Source organism: Plecotus auritus (assembly GCF_963455305.1).
Source record: "Plecotus auritus genome assembly, chromosome: 2".
Lineage (NCBI taxonomy): Eukaryota > Metazoa > Chordata > Mammalia > Chiroptera > Vespertilionidae > Plecotus > Plecotus auritus.
This window is the reverse complement of record NC_137771.1, coordinates 15,328,874-15,344,181: the sequence shown is the minus strand read 5'-3', so window position 1 is coordinate 15,344,181 and position 15,308 is coordinate 15,328,874. Positions and strand designations below refer to the sequence as shown.

The window sequence follows — 15,308 nt, the reverse complement described above, 5'->3', positions numbered from 1 at the left end:
AGGAAGGTACCTGATCTACCTGTAGTTCCAGCTCCTTCCTCTACTCTCGTGTGGCTGCTGGGTGGGGTTCAGGATTCCAGGATTTCGTGTGCTCTCCCTACCTCCGAGCTCTGGCTGGCTATCCTTTTGGCCCTCGCCACCCCATACGAGGGGCAGCTAGGGATTCAGAACCAGTCACTCCAGGATGCGCCTCTGTGGTATGCAGATTGCTTTGAGCTGAAGGAAATTTTAGCTGTGGGCTCCAGAGAAACGTCTGCCCTCACCCCAACTACCTAGAATTAGGAGCCTTGCCCAGAATAAGAGATTATCAGCGATAACCTTTTGACCTTCTCTAGGGCAGGACCACACTTATTCATGAAACATCTGCTCTTCTTATCCTGCAATGACTCTGTGATGTCCTCAAGGTGACTTACCTCACCCCTAGCTTATTCTCTTTCTCTTTCTGCCTCTGAACCGTGTGTGCATGTCTCGTCTCTGACTCTCTCATGTACATGTATGTATTCCATATGGTAATTTTCTCTTGCTAATCTGTCTCACGTCTATTTGATTATCAGAGCAGCGAGAAGAACCCTGAGGGAGAGGACAGTTACTTTCTCCCCCACAGGGGTGCCCTGAGTCTGTGGGCTCACGTTCACACCAGTCCGTCCACCTGGACACTGTCTTCTATATCCATTCCCATCCGTTAGAATCATAGCCTGCATACTCATTCATCACTCATTCATTCAACAGGTACGTAGTGAGACCTTCCATAAGCCAGGCGCCCTATAATGGTGAGCCAAATAGACATTGGTCCCTGCCCCAAGGAGCTCTAGTCTAGAGGAAACTGTAGTTTATATGGATTGAGTGCCAGCCTACTCCATACCGACCCTGTCCTAAGCACTTTGTGTGGATTGTCTGATTTAAGCTGAGAAATGGCTTCATTTAAGGAGCTCATCAAATGGAACTACAAAGAATTAAAAGGTCCTGCCCAAGACCCAGTTGGACCCCGCGGGTCAGTGGCAAAGTGGGGATCCCACGACTGGAGGGCTTCCTTGGACCCTTTAAACCAGCCTTGTATTTGACACACCCACCTCCTCCTCTCACCAGGGTCCCAGACCACAGAACGGGAGTCCTACCACGCCTTCCTCTAGTGAGCCGCCCCCAGACCCCGCCTCCGAGCTGCTCCCAACGTGGCTACCGAACTGGCCGCTCTGAACTGGGTTCCACCCGCCCCCCCTCCGGGGGTGTTCCTCTCATTGAATCCCAGTCTCCCTCCGAGTGGGGCCTCTGCCCAAGACCGCCCATCGAGACGCCCATTTAGAGACAACACAGGTCCTGAGCGGTTCAAAATCCCGTCTACATCCCGGCAGGCCGGCTCGGCACCCCTTTCCTCCGGGGGCGGGGAGGTGGGACGAGGAAACTAACTGCTGTCTGGAAGTCCGGAATATCAGCCCCGAACGCAGGCTGGTTCTCAGGGCGATCCTCCGCGCTGGGTTGAGACTCTCGCACTCCGGGCACTTTTACGCTCGCCTCATCCCCATCCCCATCCCCATCCTCACAGCCAAACTGGAGATGATCAGCCTCCCTCCTACCACCCGAGGCGCGTCCTCCAACGAAGGAGCGGGGGACACTAGGAGCGCTCATGCCCCCACCCCGGCTTTCCCTCTCCAAGCGCGGCGGACAGGTGGACAGCGAGCCGCTGCGCCTGGGCCAGGCGCCCTGAGCCTCTTACCTGCTCCGCGAGTCCCAGGAGCCGGCCCGCCGCCCGCTCAGCCTCCCGCCGGCGCCAGCGGCGCCGCCCGGGCCCTACCCGCCTGGGGACCCCGCCCCCGGCCCGCCCGGCCCCGCCCCTCGCAGGTGATCCGGGTGCCCAGGCCTCGGGGGCCGCCTTGGGGGCGCTAGGCTCGGGGCACTGGAGTGGCAGCGCCTCCCCGTGGTGTCTCCGTGCCTCTCCCGGGCCTGGGTCCTTTGGGGGATTCCGGGTGTGACACCGCCAGGCGCTTAGGCCACCAGACCACGTCTACCAAGTCAGACTGCTCCGGGGGCAAAGGGGGAGGAAGGGGCCTTACAAACACACCAGGCGGATGTGAGCCCCCCGGGCGGGGGCGAGGCGGGGTGGGGATTGGGGGTAAGGGGTATATAGCTGTCTTTACAGTGGGATTGTGCTGATCTGATTGAAAGGTTTGGGAGCGTGTTGGGGTTAGACAATCACAATGTTACACCAGGAGGTTTGACAGCTGGCAAGTGTCAAAAACTGCCCTATAGGATCAAGGATCTCTGATGGACCCCCCCACCCCCACCCCATAAGGCCTTCAATTAATATTGACAGAAAGAGGGAAGACAGTTTAGAGGAGAATCCCAATCCCTTTCCTTTCACAAACAGGGAAACTGAGGCTCAAAGCAGAGGCGAGTTGTCCGAAGTCACACAGCAGGTGAATGTCAGAACCAGGAGTACGGCCAGGTTTCCTCATTCTGTTTTCAACTCATTTCCAGAAAGTGTGTGGTTATGGGCCTATTGCTGGCGCCCGGTGCCTGTGAGATGCAGTCAGCGCCGTGGTTACTTCCTCTGCAGCCGGCGGAGAACTGAGAGGCCACTGTGCTTTCACAGGATCTCCAAGGGGATCTTTATGAACAAGGCTTGCTTAGGAAGCACGATTCTGTGATTTATTTCACCAAAGACAGGAGGTGGCTCCTTGGCCTCACAGAGCTTCCCTGCCTCTGCAGGAGAGGCAGACCTGTCCACAGCGCGGGTGCCTGCCGGGAGGAAGAGGAGAGCCTGGGAGAGCGCTCTGGCCCGGGGATCTGAGACCTACGGGGCCACTTGAAGCCATCTCTGGTCTCCAAAACTCTTGCTGGACTGTGCAAAGGGTCAAGGGCTTGGCACTCAGGTGGTCTCGGGCTCCAAGCCTGACTCTGTGGCGTACCAACTGCAGGGCAGGAACAGTTTCTTTAACCTCTGAGACTGAGTTTGTTTCCGTTGGATGCAAACTACATACTTACCTCAGTGTAGTTGTGGTGAGGATTTTAAAAGTGCGATAATGCTTGCAAAATGCTGGATCCATCGAATTATTATGCCAAGCGGTAGGGGCTGGGGAGGAGGACACCCTGACACCTTGGCATCTCTGGGCAAGGTCCCCTGTGCAGGATTTGGTTGTCTTCAGCCCTGTCACCCATGGCTGCTCTACACCTTCTGCTTTCTCCGTTAACCCCAGCCAACCAAGCCAAAGGACACCTGCCATGTCAGAATAGGTTTGCACACACCTACTGGGCGAGGGTGGGGAAGGAAACTCTCTTACCAACCTCCTCCGTAAAGAGCTGACGTGGGTCAAATCCCCAAGCCAAGCCCCGTGAAGCAGAAGCATAAAAAGGCTCAGCGAACCTTCATCTCTGTTTATTCTTCAAGTCCTCCTGCGTGCTCACTGCGGGCCAGGCACCCTTCAGTCCCCGAAGGAGCTTCAGCGGGATACAGGTGAAGTGGGTGTCTTCTGTTATTCACAGCAACCCCCTCGCAGCCCAGTTTACATTTATGAGGTGAGGTCTGGATGGAAGCTGGTTGCCAGAACCGGGGAAGCGATTAGGAGGTTGGAACTTGCAGTGCCCCCCACACCTCATCCGCGGAACGGAGAGGAGCTGGAGGTTGACTCAGTCGAGAATGGCCGATGATGTGACTGATCATACCTACATAACGCCGTCCATAAAACTGAAAAGGACAGGGTGTGGAGAGCTCCCCGCGTGGTGACTAAGAATACGGCCGCATGACAGGAGGGTGGCACACCCCCTCCACAGGGACAGAAGCTTCTGTGCTCAGGACCCCCCCCCCCCACCATGTATGTTTTTATCTGGCTGTTTATTTGTATCTTTTAATATCCTTTGTACTAAACTGGTAAGCTATTTTTTAAAGATTTTTTATTGAGTTTGAGAGAGAGAGGAAGCGAGAGGGATTGAGCCCGCAACCCTGGCATGTGTCCCTTCCAGGAATGGAACTGGCATGAGATGATGCCCAATGGACTGAGCCACACCGGCCAGGGCTAAACTGGCAACCTAGTAAGTAAACAGTTCTCCTGAGTCCTGTCAGCTACTCTACTAACTTAACCAAACCAAGGAGAGGGTCATGGGAACCTGGACTTACACCGGGTCATCAGAACCACAGGTAACAACTTGGACTCTGGACTTCTGATTGGCATCTAAAGGTGTGTGAGGGGGTCAGTCTTTTTTTTTTTTTAATATATTTTATTGATTTTTTTTACAGAGAGGAAGGGAGAGGGATAGAGAGTTAGAAACATCGATGAGAGAGAAATATCCATCAGCTGCCTCCTGCCCACTCCCTACTGGGGATGTGCCTGCAACCAAGGTACATGCCCTTGACCGGAATTGAACCTGGGACCCTTGAGTTCGCAGGCTGATGCTCTATCCACTGAGCCAAACCGGTTAGGGTGGGGGTCAGTCTTGTGAGACTAAGCCCTTAACCTGTGGGATCAGACACCATCTCCAGGTGGTGTTGGAACTGAGTTACACTGGAGTTCTCCACCTCCCCCCACATTTGGTGACCAAGTGTCAGAAGTAAAGCGGGGTATTGTGAGTAGAGAAGACACAAGAGCGTGCTTTACCACACGGTGTATAAGTAGAACGTGGAAATGGCATGTGCAAACTCTGACAACTATATAAAATGTATTTAAGATTTGAAGGGAATTTGGTGAAATATACATAAAGTGTGGTGGTTTTCCATGTTCTTTTTTTGTAAAGATGATGTTTATATAAAAGTTTCACAGGCAATGAAAATTGCTTATGAAATTGCCCAACAAACCATCCTGTTTCACATATACCATATGGAGTCTTCGATGCTGGGAGACTTAAGAATCACAGAAACACATGTGCAGCTTTTTCCACAGAAAACACAGAGGGTGTTTCTCCTTCCCGTTAGCAGAGGCTGCTGCTGCAAACCAGCCTTTGAGCACCTGGGTTTTTATCTCCTGGCCAGGACTGTGCAGTCTCTCACTTCTCCCCTCAAAGCCTTAATCTGCTGTTTATGGCTTTTGAGCTGGTTGCTGGGGAAACCAGACAAATGTCATGTAGGACTAGAAAGCAATTTCAGGAAGGAGGTGAGGCAGAGAGACTCATGAATCCAGAGAAATCCAAGTCCACATTGATTAATGTAGGCCCCCCCCCCAAAAAAAAGAGGAAACAAACATATCTAGGCCAACTGATTTTGAAATAAATTCATTGCCTCTCAGCCAAGGGGGTGGAGAGAAGAGCAAAGGCCAAAAGAAGTCAGAGGTCTTAAATATCTACAACACACAGTGTGACTTTTCACGTGGCTGTTCTCCAGATAAGTATGTGGCACCCAGAGACGAGATCCAGAGGAGGCAGGCACCCCTTCCACGAGCCATTGTCCTGCTTTGGAGTTAATTCCCATTTTGCCTCCAGGAACATCTGCCCGATGGGGATTCAGAAAGAAGAGGGCAGGAGGCTGAGCCAGGTGTCTGTATCCCGCAGAAAGCCACCGGATCTCCCTGGGCCTCTGTTTTCTCACCTGTAGAGTGGCAGGTTGGACTGTTTAGTCTCTGAGGCCTCTTCCATCTCCCTGGGAAGTCTGGTTGACATACTAACTTCCCTCTTAACAGCCAGTCCAGGTAATTACCTGGCAACTTCCTCATTTTTATGTCATTTAAAAAGAAATACTGACTGATTTTAGCGAGTCAGGGGTGGGGGTGGGCGGAGGGGAGAGAGAGAGAGAGAGAGAGAGAGAGAGAGAGAGAGAGAGAGAGAGAGAAATTGATCTATTGTATCTATTGTTCCACTTATTTTATGCATTCATTGGTTGAGTCTTGTATGTGCCCTGACCAGGGATTAAACCAGCAACCTTAGCATACTGGGACAATGCTCTAAGCCAGTGGTCGGCAAACTCATTAGTCAACAGAGCCAAATATCAACAGTACAACGATTGAAATTTCTTTTGAGAGCCAAAAACCGACTTCTGCGCATGGGCCACAAAGTTTCAATCGCACTGCACATGTGCACCCGCACGTGGTATTTTGTGGAAGAGCCACACTCAAGGGGCCAAGGAGCCGCATGTGGCTCGCGAGCCGCAGTTTGCCGACCACTGCTCTAAGCAACTGAGCTACCCGGCAAGGGCTTTTCTGAGTCTTTTCTTAAATACCACTTTAAAAATCACTATCCCCCCAAAAACTTTGGTCCCCTTCCAAGTACTGCAATGTAGAAACAGTTTAATTTTTCCAAACATCTTGGACCACAAACTTTTCCCAAATAATATACTTTGAGATGCTCTAAATACCTAACCTACACATGACTTATCTTCACACCTCCTGTGTCTCAGAAGACCAGGCGGGAGTCTGGCAAGATTTGAGCTCTTTCCTATGGGCTGCAGAATTTACACTTTTCCTCCTTCTAGGTTAGAGCCATATTTTAACTTGTTTCTTGGTAATAACAGAATCTCTGATACATACATTGCTGAGTTTAACTTTTAAATCATTTTTTTTTTTTAGGCAGCAAATTACTTAAACCTTTATTCTTGTATTTTCTATTCTGCATTTAAAAAATTGGTTTTAAAAAATATATATTTTATTGATTTTTCACAGAGAGGAAGGGAGAGGGAAAGAGAGCCAGAAACATCTATCAGCTGCCTCCTGCACACCCCCTACTGGGGATGTGCCCGCAACCAAGGTACATGCCCTTGACTGGAATCGAACCTGGGACCCTTGAGTCCGCAGGCCGACGCTCTATCCACTGAGCCAAACCGGCTAGGGCTTAAAAAATTGTTTTATCTTTAGGATATTTGCAGTGGTTTCCCAATTTGCTGTTTTAGCCAATAAATCCTTAGCTTAGGTGAAATCTTATTCTAAGCCCATATGCATAACAAAAATAAAGTGGAGCAGGTAAGCACAACCCCAGGAACCTGGAAGCTCTAGATTCTAGTCCGGGTGGTGGTGGGGGGCGGGGGGGCTACCATCCAGATATGTATGTGAATGTGGCCATGCCTCTTGAGCCACTTACTTGTAAAGGTGTGAATGGGGGTTTGGAAACGGGGAGTGTTTTGAACTGTTCTGCTGAGATCTCACAGGGGTTGGATCTCAGTCCCCACTCCCCCCACCCTTTCAAAAGGAACTCTGTTCACCCCCCAGACCCCCCTTTTGTCTTGCAATCAGTTTCACATTGGGCTTATCTATAAGGTTTCACAGAATGGCTTAAAAACAGGTGCAAAAACACCAGTGCACTAGATAACCTCTATGGTAGTCATTTCTAGCTTCAATATTTTGATTTGGAGATTTTTTTTTTTTTAACCAAGACAGGAGATAAGCCTTTAATAGGAATAAATTATTTTTAACTGAGGAGCAAACCAGGGTTAAAAACTTTTCTTGGTGAAGAATGAACCACGGTGGTTACTTCCAGGGTTGGCAGTGAGTCAACTCCTTTAACTCCTCGGGACACAGCATTCAAGTTCAACTGGAATCTAGTTAAACAAACGTAATTTTGCTTTCTGTCTTTTTTGTGTTATTACCTAAATATAAGTGATACTGATGAATAATTCTACATACAAAGAACTCAATTCAACAGTTTGATTTAAAAAACAACCACTAACTTTATTTTTATTAGCTTTAAAAACAAAACTTGTTACAATTAATCAGACTCCAAAAAAAATTATAGTCTGCTTTTGTCACCTTGACAGGACAAGGAGTGTTTAAATGTCCTCAAAGTACAGGACAGCCCAAGCTGACAAGACACAAACTACCACAAACAATGAACGGCCACTTCAAGCGCACAAAAATATGGAGCACTTAAGTGTAAATTACTGACCAGTTTTTTGAAGTTCAATGACTATTTACTAGAGTTTGTAGTTCCAGCAAGGTAACGTGCCCAAAAATAGAACACAAGATCACAAACACGTTCAGACGAAATGGTAAGTTCAGCTCCCGGGTTCCATTAAGACAGAACGACGGAGGAGCTTTGCTTTAACTCGGAGGATTTGCACAAAACAGCAGAAAAGTAAATCCACACTCCTGGGGAACCGCTTCGGGCTGAGGAGCCGCGGGAAGAATATATGGCACAGTACCAGGATTAGCCACCTTGATCTCTCCTCGGCGCCCAGTCTGAGTTAGGAAGATTGGGACTACACAGAAAACAATACCGAAAGACACACAATATCTGCGGTGACAGAAACCTTCCATATGACAAGAAGGAACATTCGGTCAAAGCTGTGTGTTCACAGGCGGGATTTTGTTTCAAAGGGAAATGTACATTTACACTAGACCCTGCTTATTTATTTTTTTCAAAATATATTTTTATTGATTTCAGAGAGGAAAGGGAGAGAGAGAGATAGAAACATCAGTGAGAGAGAATCATCGATTGGCTGCCTTCTGCACATCCCGCAATGGGGATTGAGCCCACAACCTGGGCATATGCTCCGACCAGGAATCGAACTGTGACCTCCTGGTTCATAGGTCGATGCTCAACCACTGAGCCACGCCAGTCGGGCCAATAGACCTTGTTTAAATGCGCAGAGATACTTCGACTCAACCCAAGATGATTCTTCTTAATCTTGGCGAGAAACTTCTATTTTGAACATGACTGTTTTTATCATCTTTTCGGTCAGTGAAACTAGCAGTTGTTGCAATTTTCGGTGGTTTTGCTGCTTGTATATTTGGTAATAATAACAACACTCTTCACATTACTAACACTTTCCCGATTCATGGTTAGAGAAAACAAAGGCAGCTGGAGATGATCAGGCTGACCCACACTCCAAGGGGAGTTCAGAAAACAATTGAGCATGTATCAAACTGTGGGACAAGGTTCTTAAGTATTATTCTTTAAACCTATTTAACTTTCTAACAGTGAGCGTCTACAACACGGACTCAGCTCCCCAGCTAGGAGGCAAGTATTTCCCCAAGTCTTTTTTTTATTCCTTTACTAGAGGCCTTTACTAGGGTCCAGGCCTGGCCGGCGATCAGGGCCCATCAGGTTCCCCGCCTCCTACATCCTTTGTCACCCAAGCGCCAGGGCCACCACCACCACATGGTCCCCCCGCCGCCCCCCCCCCCCAGCCTCCCTGCCTCCTCCTTCCCTCGCACCCCACCAACGATGGTCGCCCGCCATGTTCTGCGCTGCCCCCTGGTGGTCAGCGCACGTCATAGCAAGCGATTGAACTGTTCGCCCGGTCGAACTGCTGAGGGAACACTTTCATACTAGCCTTTTATATATATAGATACTGGCACACTTACTACAGGTCATGTTTCCTTTCGTACAGGAAGATGACAATGCAGCTGTGTGAAAAGGAGCCCAGGAGTGGGAAAGGGGGGACTGACCAAGTTCACCTGTGACAGGTATGCAGTACACAGCTCTGGAGAAAAAGATCATGTCCGGCAGGCAGTGAACCTGACGCATCGAAGAACTTCATATGTTTTCCATTGCTTCATTATGCTCGGGTTTCCCCCTTTGTAAGTAAAGCTGTGGTCCGTAAGTCTGTACGGAAGTACGGAGCGCAGTCAGGTGTCAGTCTTTCACGGACTCCGTCTACCAGCACCCAGAGTGTCATTCCACCGCAGACTCGTTCCTATCACGCTGATCGCGTTCGGCTTCACTGGAGTCACATCTCAAGTGTGACCGTATTTTAATCGTATCACTACCAAAATCTGGGAAAGCCCAACATAAATGTCAATGCAATTGCTGGCCACCAAGGTCACACTATTGAAAAGTACATTCCAATAGTAGTGGTACAATAACAGCAAAAACAAAGTATGGAACATCCAGTTTATTAATTACAATTAATAAGTTACTGACTTCATTACCTATGATTTTTCATTGCCTTATTCACTGTATCCCATTAGGGGGAAATGCCCCTTTCTCCCCCCCCCCCCCGCTTTTATTTTTTTTTTGTATGACATGGATTCACTGCCTCCGAGTTTTTTTAAGGAGCTAATGAAAGAAAAAGTAGAAAGAACGCTGGCCTGGGAGTTGGGAATGCCAACTCTAGTCCCTGAGCTGCCTTTCTGTGGGTTTCCAAACAAGTCACATCACCTCTGTTGTCTAATCCGTGTGCCATGAGGAATGGACTATGATTCCCAAGGTCATTTTCAGCTCTGTGATTGAGATTCTGAGAAATCAAATATTTTTACCTTTTTTTAAAAAAATATTTTTACCGATTTCAGAGGAAGGGGTGGGGGGGGGGGGAGAGAGAGAGAGAGAGAGAGAGAGAGAGAGAGAGAGAGAGAGAGAGAAACATCAATGAAGAGAGAGAATCATCGATGGGCTGCCTCCCGCACACCCCACACAGGGATTGAGCCTGCAACCCCGGCATATGCCCTGACCGGGAATCGAACCATGACCACCTGGTTCATAAGTAGATGCTCAACTACGAGCCAAGCCAGCTGGACCACATCTTTTTACTTTATATCACAAAGTTATACAGCTGTTATTGTAGCTGTTTTATTATCACTGATAATACTGCTTAGCCTCCATGTACACAAATAAAAAATGTAAGAAAAGGAGAATTATGGAAATACTAGCATTATCAATGGTTCTCAGTTATAAATGAATTCTAATCTATAACAAAGATTTTAATGACACAGTAGATTGGATATTAGAAAAAGTGAGCAACTTAATGCAAAAAGAAATGCCACTAAAAAGCAAGAAGCTTGTGCAATAAATTAGAGCTTCCACAAAAGCAAAACCAAGGTCAAGGTGAAATCAAGTTCACGGAGCTTCACCAGAACCAGTTCTGGTCTTCGGGACCCAATGAGAATAAGGGAGACAGGTACATCAACTGGAAAAAGTGCTAGCGAGGAGATTTTGAAGGCAAGGCAAAAGAAAGGAAACTGAAAAGTTTTGAAGAAAATAGAAATGAAACAGTTGAAACTGCTATAGTCTTTCCGTCTGGCTCTTGGCAGTGGTTCTGTGAAAAAAATCTGTTTCCTAATGTAAAAGCTCTTTTTAAATTGAATTTATTGGGGTGATACTGGTTAACAAAATCATACAGGTTTCAGGTGCACGATTCCACCACACATCATTCAGCACCCTGTCAGTCTCCTCCCATCACCATGTATCTCCCCTATACTCTCCCCGACTCCCCTCTCCACCTCATCCCCACACTGTTGTCCGTGTCTATGAAAAAGCTTGAAACTTTGTGCTTTCACTTAGGAAACAATCTGAAAAAGTATATGAATGATATGCACATGTACCTATGTGTGTAAACGTGAAATAAGAAAAAAGCATGGCCGGGAGGATCTGGGTGGCCACCTAACAAAGAACCCCTGCCAAGTGGTTTCTGAACCTGGGGCCTTTCCTGCTGGTGGTGCACGGCAGTCAAGGCCACTGATAAATGCACTGAAGTGGGCTGCAAATGCTAGGAATGACTTCCCCCACGGGAAGGCCTCAAGACGACATCTGACAAATGTGACTAACCAGTCACTTGCAGCAGTTTAGAGAGACAAGGAGAACGGGCGTCATTAGTTCTCAGCAGGAAATGACATTAGCACCAGCTATCGGGCACTCACCAGGCGTCAGGCAATGCTCTAAGCACTGTCCTAACTCATTTAATCTTCCCAGCATTCCTTTGAAAACATTCTTATCGCCATTGCACAGATGAGGGCTTCAACGTCAGGAAGATTGAGTAACTTGTCCAAGGTCAAAAAGCTGGTTAAGGAAGACTCAGTCTGGCTTCTGAGCCCACATTCCTAACCACTAGAATGTACCTGTCTACATTTCTCAGTGATAATTATAATCCAGACCCAACAGATACGAAAAGTGGCTACTCAGGGCACTCACTCCTCTATTCATAAGGCAAACTGCAATTTGGTTTCAGCCAAATATTATACCAGTACATTTCATTTTGAATGTTAGTGTTTTGTACTTTATGCATAATTTGTAGATGTTTCATTTTTGTAGTTGTAAGAGTTATCAGCACACGGTATTTCTGCCTAATTTTAAGTTACATTTAAGTAACATAATAAAAGTAGCGTAAGAGAACTCTTAAGTGTTGGTGAGAATCTTTACCCGTACAACACTCCAAGGAATGCTGGTCTCTGCGGATGCTCAACGACTGACTTCCAGCCCAGCTCTGGGAATGATGGATGTGTCTGTGCACCTGTGTGTTTAGTGGTTGCTGGTTCCTCACACGACTGTCCAGTGTTGGTCTGTACATCCTGACCCTCCTCCCTTTAGTGCCCCATAATAACCACACCGGGTGAATGGTCACTGGCTCAGTGACCTTCAGCTGGAATTTTCCAATCACAAGACTTATGGGAGATAAGGCAAGGCACGTGCCAAAGAGAAGGTTGGCTGGTGTGCGGAGGAGGGAGAGGCTACAAAGGACTGAGACACGTGAATGAGCCCACGTCCTGCCACAGGCCCAGCCATGCTGGGGCAGGGCCTCTCGTGCCAACCGTCCTACCTAAATCCTTCCGCTTGACATTTGAAAACTTTATGTAATGTATTCAGTGCTCATAGGCTGTTTCTGGTGCGTACCAGACATTCTTAAGTGTGCAACTCACTAACAGGCATCTGATTTGATCCTCAAACAGCCCTATGAGGGGATCTCCATTTTCTTTTTAAATTAGAGATGTTACTTTATTTTTATTTTTTTAAATACATTTTTATTGATTTTTTAGAGAGAGAGGAAGGAAGAGGGAGAGGACAGAAACATCGATGATAGGCTGCCTCCTGCACGCCCCCTATTGGGGAATGAACTCACAACCGGGCACGGGCCTGACGGGTAATCAACCATGACCACCTAGTTCATAGGCTGGTGCTCAACCACTGAGCCACGCCAGCTGGGCAACTAGTATGGCTCTTTAGAGGGTTTATTTCCGATTTCACCAGGTGGGTATGCTGAGAGGACCTGGAGAGTAAGAGCCAACGCTCCGCAGGCCCTATTGGCTGTCCTTACAGTACAGGCTTCTTCCCCCTCACGCATGCTTTCCCGGCAAAAGCCTCATGTTCTCTCCTCACGGTTATCTAAACGATTGGACTCCCAAGAAGAAACATGGCTACTATACTATCATAGATAAATCTGAATAACTCAATTTCAAAGAAGAAAAGATGTAGATAAACTTATTTAAAGGAACTTAAAAAAAAAAAAGGACACAGAGACTCATCGCCTGCAAAATGGTTACATGAACTGGATATAAAATAGTCAAAAGAACGAAGAATAGAACACCTTGGATATTTTTTTCCATGGAGATCCTGGTTGATTTCATCATGTTAAAAAGTTAATGAGCATTTAGTAGTTTTTCTTTTAGAGTTCATCTTATGGAAATGTTATATTAGAAAGAATGAAAATATTAATCTCCCCATTAGGAAAAGTTAAATATATATTAAATAATTATATATGTATATTTAATTTTAGTTTTAAGATTTTCTTCAATTTATTTAATGCTCTCTCTCTCAAAAAAAAGAAAAAAAAAGAATGGAGAACAAAAATTTGGGGTAATTTGCATTACTTGACTTTCGATTCGTTGTTCCACTTATGTATGCATTCACTGGCTAATTCTTGTATGTGCCTTGACCAGGGATTGAACTTACAACCTTGGCATATTGGGATGATGCTCTAACCAACTGAGCTATCTGGCCAGGCTAACACTGCTTCAATATTTTTTTCCACTGATTTTTAGAGAGAATGGAAGGAAGAGAGGGGGAGAGAGAGGGAGAGAGAGAAAGAGAAACATTGACGTGAGAGAAACATCGATTGGTTGCCTCCTGCACCCGCCCTGACTGGGCTGGGGATCGAACCTGCAACGCAGGTATGCACCCTTGACTGGGAATCAAACCCTAGACCAGGGGTCCTCAAACTTTTTAAACAGGGGGCCAGTTCACTGTCCCTCAGACTGTTGGAGGGCCGGACTATAGTTTTAAAAAACAACTATGAACAAATTCCTATGCGCACTGCGGGCCCGGGACGCGTCGGCTGCTAAGCAGGACAGGCAGCGGCACCCAGCGGGCCGGATAAATGTCCTCGGCGGGCCGCATGTGGCCCATGGGCCGTAGTTTGAGGACGCCTGCACCTAGACACTATGGTGCACAGACTGATAATCTAACCACTGAGCCAACACTGGCCAGGGCAACACTGCTTGACTTTGTAAACAGTTTTCTATGTTAAGGACACAATACTCTTTCTTAACTGGAAGATAGAGAATGAGAACCAAGCAAAATAATAAAACATGGATTTTGGTCACTTAGAAAATTACAGTGAATAAATATAACTAAAAGGAAATTTAAAAATCTCCAACTGTTGAAAATACATACATTTCTTGGCTTTGCACGGTCCATGCTGCAATGATGGACTGCCAAATGGTGATCTGAATTTAATAAATTACTTATGGAATCACAAATCTGAACTGATTTTACACTGAGGCTTAGCAGTGGTAGATATATACAAATAGAAGAGTTTATCACCTCAGAGTATTTTAGGGCAAGGAAAACATACATAACTTTTTTTGCAATATAGTTTAAGTCCTCAGAAATAAAGTCTACCATAAGAACATCTAAACCACAAAAACAAGTTACCAAAAATTTACAGATATCATGGCCTGCATTTCTACATTTTCTCTCTTTTATAGTGGTAGCCACATTGTATTAGTCCAAACTCAGATGCACAACCCCTTTACATACAGACCAGGTGCTCCAGACATTTGCCATATAAATAAAAAAGCTGTGTGAGCAGAGAATCAGCAGAGCAAAGCATTTTGTTATGAGACTTTTCTATAAAAAGGACTTGAAAGTCTGAACAGACCCCCCCAAAATTAAAAAGATTCTTGCTTCTAATTTAGGAGGTTCAACTATTCACTCTGAAATGTAAGTGAGAAACCATTCTATGTTAGGGAAAAATGTCTACTGTAAAAAATCTCACCAAAAAAGAAAAGTCTGACTACCAAAATGATCTCCCCCATCTTTTCCTAATTCATGGAAAAGGAATAAGTGTGACTTTTCTTTCAAGATGAAAAATGCTTAAATGGACACTTTTAAAATGGACACCTTTAAAATGGTTTATAAGAAAACTAGAGGCCCAGTGCACAAAATTCGTGCAAGGGGGGGGGGTGTCCCTTAGCCCAGCCTGCACCCTCTCCAATCAGGGACCCCTCGAGGGATGTCCGACTGCCCATTGGGATCAGGCCTAAACGGGCAGTCGGACATCCCTCTCACAATCCAGGACTGCTGGCTCCCAACTGCTCACCTGCCTGCCTTCCCGATTGCCCCTAACTATTTCTGCCTGCCAGCCTGATCACCCCCTAACCACTCCCCTGCCAGCCTGATTGATGCCTAACTGCTCCCCTGCCAGCCTGAATGCCCCTAACTGCCCTCCCCTGCAGGCCTGTTCACCCATA

At 46.9% G+C, this 15,308-nt stretch overlaps 1 protein-coding gene and 1 long non-coding RNA gene across 4 annotated transcripts in view; one reads left to right on the top strand and one right to left on the bottom strand.

The window, feature by feature from the left end:
- Positions 1-5,298: 5,298 nt before the first annotated feature.
- The window catches only part of RCAN3 (RCAN family member 3), a 47,071-nt gene continuing 37,061 nt past the window's right edge, over positions 5,299-15,308 (bottom strand). The window contains exon 5 of one of the 3 annotated variants that reach the window (XM_080654015.1): positions 5,299-5,509. In XM_080654015.1, the coding sequence (XP_080510141.1) occupies positions 5,382-5,509 (128 nt within the window). In that variant the 3' untranslated portion in view covers positions 5,299-5,381. Of the gene's footprint in view, positions 5,510-7,555; positions 10,107-15,308 lie in introns of those variants that run through there. The other 2 variants (XM_080654016.1, XR_013959825.1) reach the window with 2 other exon arrangements.
- Positions 8,282-12,765, top strand: LOC308240686. Its single transcript, XR_013959826.1, has 3 exons — positions 8,282-9,982; positions 10,037-10,147; positions 10,186-12,765. It is a non-coding gene; the product is annotated as an uncharacterized lncRNA (long non-coding RNA).